This window comes from Panicum hallii, chromosome 2, assembly GCF_002211085.1.
Source record: "Panicum hallii strain FIL2 chromosome 2, PHallii_v3.1, whole genome shotgun sequence".
In the NCBI taxonomy this organism is placed as follows: Eukaryota; Viridiplantae; Streptophyta; class Magnoliopsida; order Poales; family Poaceae; genus Panicum; species Panicum hallii.
In genome coordinates, this window is record NC_038043.1 from 25,828,993 (window position 1) to 25,844,599 (window position 15,607).

At 39.2% G+C, this 15,607-nt stretch overlaps 1 protein-coding gene across 5 annotated transcripts; it reads right to left on the reverse strand.

The window, feature by feature from the left end:
- Positions 1–2,151: 2,151 nt before the first annotated feature.
- On the reverse strand, positions 2,152–15,347 carry LOC112880540 (histone-lysine N-methyltransferase TRX1-like). Of its 5 annotated transcripts, none has more exons than XR_003226357.1 (25): positions 14,694–15,347; positions 14,551–14,602; positions 14,400–14,474; positions 13,954–14,167; positions 13,232–13,355; positions 13,057–13,161; positions 12,713–12,912; positions 12,100–12,192; positions 11,885–11,982; positions 10,682–10,840; positions 9,581–9,706; positions 9,462–9,509; positions 9,264–9,381; positions 9,130–9,195; positions 8,983–9,044; positions 8,823–8,879; positions 8,681–8,749; positions 8,380–8,569; positions 7,146–7,409; positions 6,451–6,512; positions 4,507–4,584; positions 3,938–4,033; positions 3,207–3,310; positions 2,921–3,128; positions 2,152–2,635 (listed from the first exon to the last, which is right to left on the reverse strand). XR_003226357.1 is itself a non-coding variant. In XM_025945207.1 (25 exons), exons 1-24 carry the CDS (start codon positions 15,188–15,190, stop codon positions 2,987–2,989), a joined length of 3,099 nt encoding a protein of 1,032 aa, XP_025800992.1. In that variant the 3' UTR covers positions 2,152–2,635; positions 2,985–2,986. The 5 variants fall into 5 exon arrangements, 1 of the variants encoding a protein (XP_025800992.1); XR_003226360.1 differs by having other exon boundaries at positions 14,551–14,558; positions 14,694–14,765; XM_025945207.1 differs by having other exon boundaries at positions 2,985–3,128; positions 14,694–15,190.
- Between the last annotated feature and the right edge of the window lie 260 nt (positions 15,348–15,607).

The window sequence follows — 15,607 nt, forward strand, 5'->3', positions numbered from 1 at the left end:
AAAGTTATTTGTTTAACCATTATTTTAGGGATTTTACCCGAAATAAGAGGTTTTTAAAATTTCAGTTTGAGATCTAAATTAGCCATTAAATCAGGGTTTTTCTATTCTCCATGAATAGCCACGATGTTTTGGACCCTTCTTTCTAAACAGGGAGTTTGGTTCAAGGCTCGGGGCTGTGTGACACATGTCCATCTGCAAAATATTTTTCAAACTTTCAGAATACGAAAGGACAGTTTTGATCCTCATCCTGATTCATCGATTCAAACTAAGGCCGAGGGTTACTCCATACAAAAGAAGATTTTATTCGAAGATCAATGATTGAACATTACAATTCCTAATCCTACGAATCTATTACCTCAGGGTATCCCTCGGTAGGTTGATGGCTAAAACACCGATAATATTGGCAAAAGAGGTACACTATTTACATAATCAAATTTGGATATAAGTGTACAGATTTTTTTCCAAGCTACGGCCACATTCTCAGCTCAGCTCAGGAACGAAAATGATCATACCATCCATGACCATGAACCGAAAGCGGCACTATTCTAGAACTCTTTCAAGAATAGAATGGAGTAACCACTCGGCCCCATATGCCTTTTGATTTAGCATCTCTCATACACTTGGATGTTAATCTGGATTTCCTAGTAGAATCTTTCATTAAGGAAGAAATTGATAGAATCATCAAGATCATTCCTCCAGATAAATCACCTAGCCTAGACGATTTCAATGGCATGCTCCAAAAAAAGTGTTTACTATAAATAGCACTCTCTAAATAAAGAGTTTACTGAAGAGCTCAAGTTAATGTGAAAAGGATAGTGTAAATCTTTTCTGCCCTGCATGGGAGAATTTTCTTCCCACATATGTTTGAAGAAATATTATTCTTGAAGAATTAGAAAATCCTTAAAAGAAATAGTCAAAGAATGACTCATCGGAAATTTCTATAAGAACACCAATATTCCTGAAGATATGAGTACAAACTCGTACAGACCCGAGCGATTGAGTTAAGAACAAATGAACCACACGGCCCTGTATATGCCATGCAAGCATCTTTGAATGCATATGTAGCTAGCTAGCTGTGAGTAGCGAGAATCGTCGAATACCATAGATGATATACACTTTGTTTAACAAGCCTTTGTCATTATGAGTCAACTAAGGTTGGTCTTCCGCCCCTTTCTATATTCGTTGGGAAAGAACGACATAGAACGATGGGGTCTTCGACTAGGGTAAAGTTGTAACAAGGTAGCCGTACGGGAACCTGTGGCTGGGGTGAGTGCCAAACTAAATTATCCCCTTAAATGTTGATTATCTGTAGTGGAACAAGCTAAATCCTGGAAGATCTTGATATAACTTAGAATTCACTAAGATAGAGTTGTTAGAATTCACCCTCAAATATTGAGACTTGAGATGCAAGACCTATAAGCTATGTAAACATGCAACTCATTATCCTCATATTATTAAAGCTTGACGCATTGCTCCTAATCATAATCTAGAAGAATTACAAGTTAAGTCTTTGAACGACAAAGTATTGTGGCAATGGACTACCAGCACTTGTGCATATTTATGAAGAATGTGACTAATGCATTTTGAACACATGAAGATCAAAATGATGTCATTACAAGAGGGAACATATATTTGATCATATTTAGATTTGGAAGCTTTTGTAGTATCACCTAGAAGAAATCAACTTGATTAATAGTAACACGACAGTGTACAAGATTGTGTAGATCTTTGTTGTAAGAACCATGAAAGATTCTGATAATTCTGATAATCCCGTTCTTGTCGTAAGGACCATTAGAGGACCCCACCGTTAACCATGAGTTTCTCAACACATACAACTCCAAGTAGCACGAATAATTTTCACGCCAATGAACCCATACCTTATGTGGCATCAAGCCAATTCATGTAAACTTCGTTAATGCAACGGTAAAGTTTAATCGTCAGAGCTATAAAATTTAAGAACACTCACCCAGCTGCAAAACGCAACACAATCTGACAGGAAAAATAAAATCAAGGTAAGATTGATCCGACAAACAAAAACGGAGAACCCACCCAGGCAAGGTCGCCTTCAAAGAAATTTGTCCAAATTAGGATGGTAATGCAACATAAGAAAAATACACTGCTACCTTCACACTGGAATGCGCACCACACGGATACCAATAAAAATTTGTAACAGAGACATGCATTCAGTCGAAGTCGATGTTTCTCCTCCCGTAAAGCTATAGAAACCCAACCATTGTCGCTACAATTTGTTATGGTAGCATGGAAGGGCATCGCCCAAATTCCAACCATGTATTTTGGTTTCACTTGGCATGCCATCTCAGACTATTTAATCGGATCACGCAAGTCGCAATTCCAGAGGTTTATAGGTGGCATGATTAGTGGCCAAATTACATGTAAACACCCAATATTTCAATGGTACTCTACACAATCGACTCAACTGCCGTTCCCAAATTGGATTGCCTGCCTAACCTATTGGCTACCTATACAATTACATTGGCATTCCATTCTAAATGAATGACAAGAATTATCAGAGTTCCTAGAATGAACTCAGCAAATTAATTTGACAGTAGGCACAGGCAAGTATAATGATATTACCCAAGCCTGTGCCATCTCCCAACCGATGAATACTCTCTACCTGCCAAAAATATAATGATATTAGTGGGGAAAATACAGAGGAAACATCAGTTTTCTTAAAAAATCTGAGCACGAACACTTAAGTAAACAGGCAGAAACTAGGCAGAAATAAAAGAAACCAAACATCATAGTTTATAAAAATGATCAAGTCCAACTAGTAGAAATAATGGGTTTGTCTATCACTCAATCTTGTTTTGCCAAATTGCCCCGGTCAACACCTTTACTTCATGTCTATCATGTTCATTTCTTTAGAGGCCGTATAAAAAAAAGAAAATGAGATACCTACTTCGTTGGTACTCAGCAGCAGCAATTTCATGTTGGCACAGACAGGCAGGTCTTTGTACACTGACCTTTAGTTATCTCCTTTTTGAAATAATTCACTTCTCTTTAACCTTATTTTAGCTGCCTGTTCTTCTGCCTCAACATCATTAACAACTCCTCGGCATTTGGGGAATCCACAATAACAGGGAAGTCGTTGATCACTCGAAAAAAACCTGAAGAAAGCATCAACATGATTATGTAAAAAAGCTATAAAGTTAAAGGGATTAAAGGCTTAATTATCCATTCCTGACCTATAATCATACGTCAACTCTTCCCATGGATCTATGTCCCGCTTTGCAAAAATGATGATGTGTTCATCCCCAAGAACAGTTATAGCACGTGAATAACAATTAGGCTGCGACGGTAAACAGGTATTGTTATGAAAAACACCATGCAAAAAGTTTTAGAAACAAGATACTGATTTCTTTGTTATTCTCCTAACTGTAAGTTCTAAACATCATGATATTGCTAAGCATAGTAGAGATGGCAAAGAATACTCAGCGGGTGACAGCTACTATTTCCCTGAGCATCATAACAAAGTACAATATGTGGTTTCTATTGGTAGCTTTTATAGTAATGCAGTATGCAGTTATGTTTCTGTCAATAGCAATACCTCCAAATTTTAAGAGCAAACCATGCAGCCTACTAAGGCCCACACACATCACTCAAGTGTTCATATTGCATTATGTTTTACCTCCAAAATTTAAGAGCAAACCATGCAGCCTACTAAGGCCCGCACACATCACTCAAGTGTTCATATTGCATTATGTTTTATGTATTTGAGAAGGAAGGGTAAAACATGAAAAGAATATGCACAATTTTGGTCATGAGTCTGACGAATTTTTTTTTTCATTTCAGCTATCCATATGTGCAAATAAGTAAAAAAAAAAAATGTGCAATCATCAGCATATAAGAGATGAGGTGATCTGAACTTCCAACAAAAAATGGAAAGCCCTTGAAGAACAAACAGATAATTCCTTACCTCACATGAGTGATTGATAAGATGAGCTACACTTCCTGCCCGAGTAGCATCTATAACACGCTCATCATCTATCCTGAACATATATGTCCCAGCACCCTGCATGCATGAGTGTTATGACTTCTGTGCAAACGACATAGAAGTACAAAAATAGTTGTTATGTGTTTGCTTTCAGTGTTATCACAACCCAGCTGGAGTCTCGGAGCCAGGAGTGACCAGTTGGACCATGCTTACATTATTTGAACAGTTATATTTATTTGGCAGCTGTATGCGTTGGAGAGTTATTTAGTGCTCCAAAGGTTAAACCATTATTGCCAACAAATTAAATTATATTTAGGCTTGACCAGCAAGATAGGTTCAAGTGAAAAATAATTTTGCAAGCAAGAATAAGTTCAGCTGACCAATCTACTCCTTTTACGGCAAACTAATTATCACTGAAATAGTGTCTTCCCATGACCAGAGGAGTGTGATAAAGCAAACTTATTTAAATCTCCAATCTAGTTATCCACATTTATATATCAAAATTTATCTGCAATGGTAAAAAATGAACTAAATGCTAAAAAAAAACTTACCACTAGTGAGTTGTATATTCGCCGCTCTCTGATGTCTGATATCGGTGGTCTAACAATCTCCCCTATGTATTCAATCATCTGTAAAAGTAAGTCCAAATTCAGGAAAATTAGTAGAAATACATGCAAACAAGAACCGGTAACATGACAGCTCGTCCTACTCTTGACTGCACACAAAAAACTGAGTTTGCCCCACATTCTGCCACAAGTTCATGTTATGGTCATACCAAAGTCAGACGACACAGTCGAACATGTAGCCATTTTCTACCTCAACCGCACAGGAGAGCATCATTATATTAAGAAGTAAAAGAGTCTAAGAAGACTCGTACAAGCCCATTAGGGCATGGTTTAACACATGAGCACCAGCCAAAGAATAAAAGGAAATACAACAAGCTACCTATATATAAGAAACATCAATGGCCAAATAATTCTGAGGCCTTTGGCCCCCGCCATACACCATAATCTGGCCTCATCCCTAAGTCCTCCATGATGGCATTGAAACTAGGAGAGGCCCCCTCAAAGACACAACCATTCCTATGCTCAGTGAAATGCATTGTCGTTGTCTATCCAATTTCTAGTCTGGTATTGATGAAATAATAAGGAAGCCTATGTATTCAATCATACGGACTACATGCAACAAAGGGAAATTTGGCTCAGAAGCAACACAAACGTGCAAAAGTAAAAAAAAACACAACAATTGTCCTTGACTCAAGTGACACAACAAGGAAAAAAGAATGATAAATAGCTTTGCCTTCAGCCCTTTAGGAGAAGATAGCAGTCAATGATATGGTAGCAGTAGGGATAGCAGGAAGAACCAGCTAGTTGCCCTCTTTCTGGAGGCTCTGACTGCTTTTAGGGTTCTTCTTGCTTCCCGATTACATGATACTTGTCATCATATATTAGCCACGCACTAACCATTGCACCTCATGGCACCTAATAAACTAACAGCTACAAGATAAGCCTAATTGACGAATAGGTAGGTAGCTAACTAACCAACTGAACATGCTAGCAAACTAATTGGCACACAAGAAAACTACTATGTGCATGCTGCCACCTTGCCGTATGCACGGCCGCTGAGCCGCTGGACCATCCCAAGGCCCAACCCAACCGCTCTGTTTAGTAGATAGTAGCCACTGTTACCCACAACTGGTTGTCTTGTCATTTCCACATTACCAGGAGGGTCTTTTGTATCTTAATAAATACACAAACTAAGGGAAGAACTAACATTAATGTCACTTTACCCCCTTTTGCTGTTTGCCCCGTGATTGGCATGGATTGCCGTGTTACTAACTCACCAGGTTCCTGGGCATTGAGGAACCCAGTTGAGGGGTGTGACAAGTTTGGTACCTAGAACCTGAACCAAACAAATTCAGGGTGGTGACACGGGACAATGACCCAACTATTTACTATGTAAGTTAAATATGTAATAATTTATTATCAGAATAGCAGAAAAAGAAAAGGTAAAACAAAGAAAAGGGAAAAGGCTCTAGTTAGATGGGTTGACAGCCTGTCCAGCCCACAGAACCACATAATCATCAAAACCCTCATCTCATTCTCTAACCCTAGCAGCCATGCCCTCATCTTGATCCTTGGAGAGCACTGATGCCACCAGGTATGTCAATCAGACTCCATTCACACAGCCCACGCTATCCTGCTGACCACTATTTCACACGTGCAGCACAAGCTCCCACCACCATGCTCCTGTGACCCAGGCTGTCCTGGTCACCAACTCAGTAACAACCAACATTGTCCGTACCGCACATTTTGGGACGATGAGCAGGGACAGACATCATGGCATTTACCCGTGTTCCAGGTGACTTGGCAGTGTTATTTCCTTTTTATCTGTATTTGCTTCTTTGCGAAACCGGATACCAGTTTTTCCATTCACAGTAACTAACTCCTTACGCATTTGGAACCTTTATCTAAAGGGGAAGCTGAAGAACATACCATATCTCCTGCCTTGTGTGCAACCTTGGCAAAGACACCAAAGCCATGAATTCTTGATTTTCCTGTCAAAAGACAGTACAATCAACATATAAATAACAATTGACACAAGAATAAATGACTATCATAACATCGCCAAAGTATTTCATTTGAATCCAACATTTCAACAAAACTTAGAATACCATAGTTACAATATCCCTACACAGGTAATACAGATCACATCCTCACAATTGGTAGCAGTTAAATCTAATCCAACGCAACACTATCATCCCAACTTAATACCAAATTTTAACCTACAAAAGTGTGGCAGATTTGTATCAATATATTCTCCGTTTCTTGCTAGACTCCACTGCTACTATATTACTATAGAGAATACGTAAGCACTGACATCAGAGTTAGCACAACACCACAAAATGATGAAGGATAGATATTGATAAATGGTGTAGAACAAGCAATATGTGAAATAGGACATGAAGCTTCCTCTCCTAAAAAAAGAACACAAGATGTTTAGGAAAAAGAAGTGCTTCTCTGATTAAAAGAGGTAGCAGATGGAGGAAAAACACAAGTGACTCCACAAAGAAATATTATCTTATAATTGGCTCAAACTGTATTTATTGGAAAATGATATGAAGACTTGATCATATCCAGAAGATTATGCTATGGAAATACAAAAGGGTAAAAAAATGAAAAGAACTCACCAAAAGTTAGTCTCTTCCTAAATGTAGCCTTCATGCTTGTATATTTTTCAACCATAGAAGAAACATTGCCGAAAGCTTCTTGCTGCACAACATCTGACAAGCCAACCGGTTGAAGTGATTCACTGCAAGTATGATTGCCTACTCTATTTTGGCAGTAGCCACTGACAATATAAGGTCTATTCTCCACATATAAACGTTTCATGGAAGCAGTAGCCATGACTTGTGGTTGCTTTTGGCCCCTTCTCCTGTGAAAATTATAGGGTTCTGGAAAGAAAACAAGGCATTCGTATATAAAACTGTATCGATGAACAACTTAGTTAATCGAACTAATAGGGTAATGCTTAATAAAATAAAAAATTATTAAATTCATAGCAAATTAACCACCGAATTTAAGTAGCATAAAAAATATCATAATGTTAAACCCTCAAGTAAAATATTATTACAAGGGAGTAAAAAAATCCAAAATTAATAATATAGTTAAGGTGTTCTTTTAACGCGGAATAATCAATTTGGTCCCTGAACTTTTGTCTTAGGCTCAAATTCATTCCTCAACAATCAAATTGGCCAATCTAGTCCTCAAACTTCATATCTGGGCTAAATTTCACCCTAGTCCTCCGTGGCATGCAACATTTGCATGCCTAGTCAGTGATGGGTAGGGGTGCTAATGGATCATGGCTCTAATGTCCCCTTCACAATCCAACTCAGCACTCAACCATTTTTAGCTCAAAAATATATAAAATATAAGCCCAGCCCTTTTTGAGCCCAGCCCTTAAAATTTCTACGCTAAAATTTTAGGCCCTTTACCACCCCTACCGATGGGTGCCCTAAAATGAGTCAATAGACATAAATAAACTCTTTCTTCTCTGATTTCTTCCTTGTGTTAATGTAAAAATTATAGCTCAATGGTCAAGGATAATGCACAAATAAATAAAAGTGTAAACCTTTTATTCATAGACATAAGATCACCAATAACTCATTTTCGCTATGCTAGTGAATTCTGGTCCAGTGTAGCACTCCAGTTGATATCGGTGTCCGACTTGGTGGCATGCTAAGAACCTTATTCGCACTCTTGGAGGACACAGAATGCAACGTAGGCATGCCACATCACACCAGAGATGAAATTGGGCCCAACTAAAAAGCTTGACTATTTCACCTTCTTTTAATGAACAATTAAATTTAGCAAACAGAAACATTAAGAAACTCCTTGTCAAATGAATAGTGCTTGTTCTCTTACCAGTCCTTGCACAACCGGATGATGAAGCCATATCTGTCTGAACCAACTGAAAGGGCTCAGCAGGGTCACTTTCTAGAGATGGACGTTCAGCAGATGGTTGTCTGTGCTTTTTGCAGTAAGAGAGTAATCGAATACAAGGATCCTCATCTTCATCAAGTAACATGTGGTGGATTTTGTCATCATCTTCAAGCTAAAATTAACAAAATAGTTGCACATAATGGAAATACAAGTTGGTGGAAGCATAAAAAAATTAGTCGTCAGGAAGGAAATACCCAACAGAAAAAAAGGATTAGTACTGTACCTCAACACAAAGATCAGCAGCACGTGCACAAAGAGGGTGATATGCAACACGACAGGTAGGATGAGAACACTATGTTTATACAAGAAAGTGTTATAACATGTTTTGATCATTCTAACAATAGCTTCAACCAACTGTAATTTACCTGTATACAAACTCCATATGAAACTCCGCAAATGCTGCATACAAGTTTCCAACGGTCCTGGATTGACAATTCACTCCATGAATCCATCAATGATATTTCTACAGAAACACTAAAAGATTGAAATAGGAAATTCACACCAAAAGCAAAGAGAGAGGGAGACCTTGTTGATCCTGCTCAATCCATCAATCGGCTCCATCCTCTTTACATCTTTTAAGCATGTTTCTGCAAGAGAATCGAGATTGAGAGAACTAAAAGCATGTCATGCCACAACATCACAAAGATATAAGGACCAATGATGTGATTGTACCAGGGATCCATATAGCACAAGCAAGATGAGCCCAACGGCCATCTGTTGTAGGTTTCATTGCACCACCTAAAGAATGTTTTATATGGCATAAGTATATAATTCATTTCGCAATGAACTGGGATGCAAGTCTGTACCTGTGACTGGACATAGGCAGCATTTTGGAGACATGCGAGGTGCACCAGGTCGGCACAAGTTGCAAAGCCAAAGTCCTCCATCCAATTGTTTTAGTTCGCCGTAACATCTAGCATGAACCTGGATCATGTTGCAAGGCATTTGTAAACACTTCCACATTTGATAACCTTATGAGAGTCAAGCAACGAAATCTTGCATACCATCATACGGCACTTGTCGCATTGTAAAAATAAGTTGTCTTCATACTCCTGGAACTCAAAACAAAGATCAGTTATACCTATTGAATATCCTATATGAGAACAGGAACAGGATTGTTTACCTCATCCATATCACAAACATTGCAAAAGTCCAGATCCTTCCAATTAACATGAACAGCTCTGTAACCAAGGATAGTGTCCCCACTGTTCTCAAAATATTTCAGACATGACCTCGCATTGGGCAATTCCTGAAAAAAAATACATAATTGAACTTGGAATTTAAGGATGAAATCCACCATCCATCAAAATTGTACTGGTATGAAAAAAATAAGGGGAAGAGCAAAAGCTGTGATAAAGAATTCTACAGATGGATGGGTTCAAAGAGTGCCGTAGTTAATGAAAATAAAAGAACTTCTACAGACAAGAAAAGGGCTTTAAACCATGCACAGTGACAGCATTCTGTAGCGGTTAGTAGCAAACTTTTTGCATAAATGACTGCATAATGAGCACAGAACAGCGAATTTATGACATCAACTAAGTTAATCATTTGGACAATCTTAAAAGATAAACAGCCACCTGTATAAGCCAATGAGAAAATGTCCAAGTACTAAGATAATATGTAAGTAAAACATGTATAAATAATTTTGGTTTCATTAATCAACTCCATCTCAGGTCAACTATTGTTTTTTGTTGTTCTCTATGCAGATAACCCAGGCATGCAACAACTTGTTTGCTATTTCTTGCCAACAGAACAGGTCAAATAAGAAAAATTGATTTGCAGAAAATGGCTCATGGCTCCTTATCTACTGTAGGGTGCATTATATTCTAAATAATACCAAGTATCACCAAGCTAAGAAGAACAAAGTGGGTTGAAGCTTATTGTTGCAAAAGCCATCCTGAAACCAATTTGAAATAACAGTGTGATAGTAGAAAGTGTAGGCCCATCCACAGTCAAGAACTCAAGTACTAAGACATGAGATTTTAGTCAGCACAAATAAATTGAAGTAACATAGCTGGCATATATAATGGCCTGGAATACCGATCACAAAAGATAGATAGAGGAGACATAGGGATGACCTATGAAGAGGAAGCTAAGGGTACAAAACAAATACATGGAACAAAGATCAATTAATTGTCTAGCCCAAGCCCCAATGCAGTACTTGATAAAATTAATTAAAATTGATAAATAGAAGAAAATATCAAACCAGTATTTCATTCCGAACCTGAATAAGCTGCCTTATCTGCGGATTTGAAAAGCCAAACATGTAGGAACCAGATCTTTGGCATACATTTCTTTCCAATTCAGTGGCAGCACTGCACTGTTTTTCCTTTATTCTGCAGTATATCTCTTTCCAACATGCATTAGGGGTAGATCCATCAATCTGAACATCACAAAGGCTCAACATCAGGGAAATCTACAGATTTGGACTGCTAAATTTGTCATGATGATATATCCACGGCATACAAAATGAATTTGGTGATAATCCTCAAAACGCTCTCTTTTCTATAAACTACAAGGAAACAACTGATAGGTACCAGTATGTATTAGTGAATTGACATGGGTAACGGATGACATGTATCATAACTTGTAATGGCAGAAATAGGCTTTTCATCCCAAAAATAGCAATACCTTAAATCTAAGGCTTTCCTCTAAAGTTTAATTTTGTGTTTAGAGGGAAGTTAGAAAATTGTTAGGCACTGTCAAGTTGTATGTGTATCCCATGCAGCAAGATGATTCATGAATTTTCATAATTCCTATAAATGTATAACTGAAAATGGATGCATTGAGTGGAGTAGAACATAAAACCTGGATCTTAGCTATGCTTTAGCTTTCTATTTTCTATTTTACATTCCAACAAGAACACTAGGCCATTTTAGCAAGAAATAGAGGCAAGAATTATCATGACAAAGCAACATTCAAGTAAAATGCCTTAAGTGCATCCAATCAGTTAACATTGGAAGGTATCACGTTAAGCAATCTAGAGCCTACATTATCCTTAGAAGGACTTTAAGAATCCAATTTGACATACCACAACATGAAAGCATTACAAAAAGATTCTATATGGCACTCGGACAAACTCAATAGAAGATGATGCCACCAGGATAACCGATAACAGGACAACAACAGTGACATGGTTAAGGAGCAGCTAGACAATAATGGCAAAACTTACATATAGATTATCAACCATTATTCTTAATCATCTCTTAAGACCCAAGAAGCTGTAGCTCGTGAAACAAGGCAATTAGACTGCTATAGAGATTAACTTCCAAGTCTAGATGATGCCAGTATTTACATGTCTATGCAACACCACATCTCACAACACACTAGCCTCTGAAAACTCTCAGAACCAGCATATTCTTTCTTTCAAAATTATTAGCGAGGACAACAACTATAAGACAAAATTGGCAATTTGCTTACAGCTTACCTGCACTCCATCTTCTGAGATCACCCTAAACAATGGGCGGGCTTTTGCATCTGAATTCCTTAGTACTTCCATTTTGTAAGATGTTACTGAATTTGGGTCTGCAACAAGATTTTTATAGACCAGATAAACAATGCACAATCTAATGAGTATAACAAATTTCAAAATGGAATAATTAATGTTGGAAACAGTTTTAGACAAGTTTGAAGGATAATTACCTATTATTGACATGAACTTTCTGAAAGCAGTATATCCTTCAGGCCATATATGCTTTTTACTATGGAAATGATCTGAATCAGATACTATCCTACCTGGAAAGGAAATCAAAAAATAGAAGTTGGTCACACAGCAGAGGAAGGAGAGCAAATGAATACATTGGGACAAACAATGTTAACATGAAAAGGCTATGTAGACAAATAATATCTCCAAATATGCTCTTAGCCTGCCAAGTGTCTTTGTTACATAAGTAAAGCTTAAGAGTGATGATACCCATCTGACTATCTTTTGGCATTAAAACAACTGAGCTGCAGTTCGACATTTCCATACATTTCGACTTTTTCGCATCGGATATGGTAAAAGTGGAGTAGAAAGTGAATGGCCCAAGTAAAGTGATAATAAGACCTTCCAAAAAGAAGAAAAAGGTATTCATGACTTAATATTTCATTTGATGTAAGCATATAGCCCAGCACTTGTACTATTTCTCTCTTCTCTATTGCCGATGTCATAATATAAAACTATCTCTACCTGGAACATCAATTGACAGTGTACTATGTTTTCAAAAAAATGATGGATGTACAAAGGAACAAAAATAGAAAAGATGCTAACACATACCTAAATTGCTCACACGAAGGTTTCCTAGTTCTATTTGAGTCATTTCAGCATAATCCTCTCCATTTTGCACTGATCTATCTTCTGATAAATTACCACAAGAGTCTACCCTGTCCTCGCAGGAATTAACATCAGAACCATCGTGTTGTACGGATTTCCTTAGCTGCAACATAATTTCTGGAAGCTGATGTGTGCGCAGAAATCTACAGAATAAAAAGGCCCAATGGTCATGACAAAAGCAGTACCATAGAAGATAAAAGGACAACTGGGTGGTCTATCTATGCGCTCTGCTTCTCTTAACATTTGAATGATGATTTACTACTGTAGACTAGGTTAGGGACACATACTCCTTGGCTTCTTCTAAGCTCCGACTGAAACTTGCTTGCTTGCATTTGAGATGCAAAGATGAAAGAAGTCCATTGAGGAATGGCACAGCTTGCTTCAACTTAACCCTGAGGAGAAACAAAATTTGTAGTTCCTGGTAAAGTCAATGGGTGTCAGAATTGTTTCTACAGGACCAACCTTGCAAAGTCATGAGTACCAAAGAATTGAACAAGTATTGATTGGTCCAATCGAACTGGCTTCAAAGCCCTGTTTGCAGGTACATCTGACTCATCCACCACAACCGCCGGCCACATTGCATGACCTGTTCAAGCACATCATACCCATTAGAGAAGACTGATGATTTTGGGTGACTGAGAAAGGCGGCTTACCACTTTCAAACAAACAAAGCTGGAAAGGACCATAAAACAAACAAATTAAATCAATCGGATCTTGAATGTAAGCCCTAGAAATGATGGTAAGTCCATGCACCTGAGTTTATATAGTCTAGGAAGAGAGGGGAAACTAGGAGCTAATAAAGTGGCAATCAAAGAATAAAACTCAAATTTCCAGTAGAAAGTGACCAAAACAATAAAATTTCAGAAAACCATACAAAAATAACATAAAAGTAAAGCTACAAAGGGCATGCAGGATGCACTAATTGGAAATATTCTCCACTAGCACATGTGACAGCTCAGAAGACAAACTGTGTTGCGAAAATAAAGCAAAATTTCACCCAACAGTAGATATGTGAAGCAATAAAGCACAACACACCATATGCTGGTATATTTGAATAGCAAATTATCAATTAAACTTCTGATGCCATGATACAGAAGGAACTAAAAAAGTATCACCATTCAATTCAAGTTAATAAGATGACAACATAAATGTTCAGAGGTAGAGAACTCAAGTGTGCAGACTACCTGTAATTTTAGCCCACACAAGGTCACCTGGGTCAAGACCCTGGTAGTCATGAAAGCTAACAGCAAGTGCAAGCAACTCATCATGGCCCTTCTTATCCTGATTGGAAATTCCAATACTTAGATTCATGGACTTCATTTCTTCAGATGAGATAGAAAATTTTATCCTTTCATCTGCCAGGCTAAGGTCCTCTTCTTCACCGTCAACATACTTCACCTGCAGTTCATGAGAATACAGTTATCAACCACTAGGTGTTGCTCATTTTTGTTTCAGACAATGGATGGGAAATTGAGTGGCAAAGAATTGAAGTACAGAAGGGAAAAACACATAAGCAAGCTTTATCCAATTAACCCAGCAAACATAGGAGGATTCCTCACAACCAACAGAGTAATTCAAAAATAAAAAATGAAACAAAAATTATTTACACCAGCAGGAACAGAGAACATACCGAATGCTTCTTGGTTGCTTCATTGTACACCGTGATGGAGCCCTTGTACCAATCATCATCCAGCGGCCAGAAAACCTGCAATCAATCAGAATTCAGGTCCTAACATCCGAGAAATTCCATGCGAAGAAGACAAAATTGCCAAGAGTTACACCTTGCACACTAATCCGACAAAAGCGTTAGGATCCGCACTCTGAATATCCAACCTGTGACAGAACTAGCATCAATAGTAGCTGGATTTTTTATTAAAGACAGATTTATTTCAGCGAAACCGTCAGGTATGAATATCCAACTCACTCTACCCATCTCCTCCCGACCGAGCCCTTGGGCCTCCCCGGCCCCTGCCTCTCATGCTCGGAGAAGCAAACCATAGCCTCAGCCCCTCCGCCGCGTCTCATTCGCCCTCGGCGCCGCGAGGGCTCCCCTCCCTCCCCGTCCCCGTCCCCGTCCAATGCAGGATGGGCGGACCCCAGGCTGAGCAGTTCGTGCTTGAGGGAGCCCTTCCGCCGCGAGGACCCAGCGTCCTCATCCTGCACCCGCGGCGCGGGTGGGGCCATCGAGGGCGGCGGCGGTGCCTCCTCGACCCGCGGCTTCTTGCGGTGGCGGCGGTAGTACACTTTCAAGGGGGGCTTGCCGTCGTCGACGCGGGGCTTCTTCAGGGCCGGGGAGCGCGGGGCGGGGGCGGAGGAGGAGTAAACGTGGCCAAGGGGGAGGTAGCGGATGGGGCGGTCGTTGTCCTCCGCTTCCTCCTCCTCGCCGTGCACGAACCCGTTGCCCTCCACGGCGATCACCATGGCTAGGGTTTCCGCCCTTTCTATCTCTAGGGTTCGGAGAGCAGTGCCGATGGAGAGGGGGTTTTGGGGAATTTGGGGAGGAAATATTTGAGGTCCTCGCGCAAAAAATTTGCCGTTTCCCGCCGGAGGAAGCTCCTGTCCCTGCCCTTGCCCTGCTGCTCCCCTTCCCGCAGCCCGGAGGTCCGGTTTTTCTTCTTTCAAGGTCTGGTTTATATTTAGTCGTGAGTTATACTACTACACTGATAGAGTTTTTCTACACTGATGGAGGTTTTCTAGGAGCTCGCGGTAATATATTAGAGCAACTCCGGCAAGATCCCTGCTCAAACCTCTAATTAAAAAATAGGGACCGAGGATCAAAAAATCTAATTCTCAATAGGATCCATATCAAATCCCTACAGAGGCATCCAAATCCCCCTC

Bases quoted from the DNA above. Each gene is read 5' to 3' on its own strand.
- LOC112880540 (XM_025945207.1), bottom strand. From the start codon at position 15,190: ATGGTGATCGCCGTGGAGGGCAACGGGTTCGTGCACGGCGAGGAGGAG. The intron at 10,841-11,884 runs GTAAGCTGTAAG...TGTGATGTTCAG, and splicing joins TCTCAGAAGATGGAGTGCAG to ATTGATGGATCTACCCCTAA. The intron at 4,585-6,450 runs GTATGTTCTTCA...TTACTTTTACAG, and splicing joins CACACAAGGCAGGAGATATG to ATGATTGAATACATAGGGGA.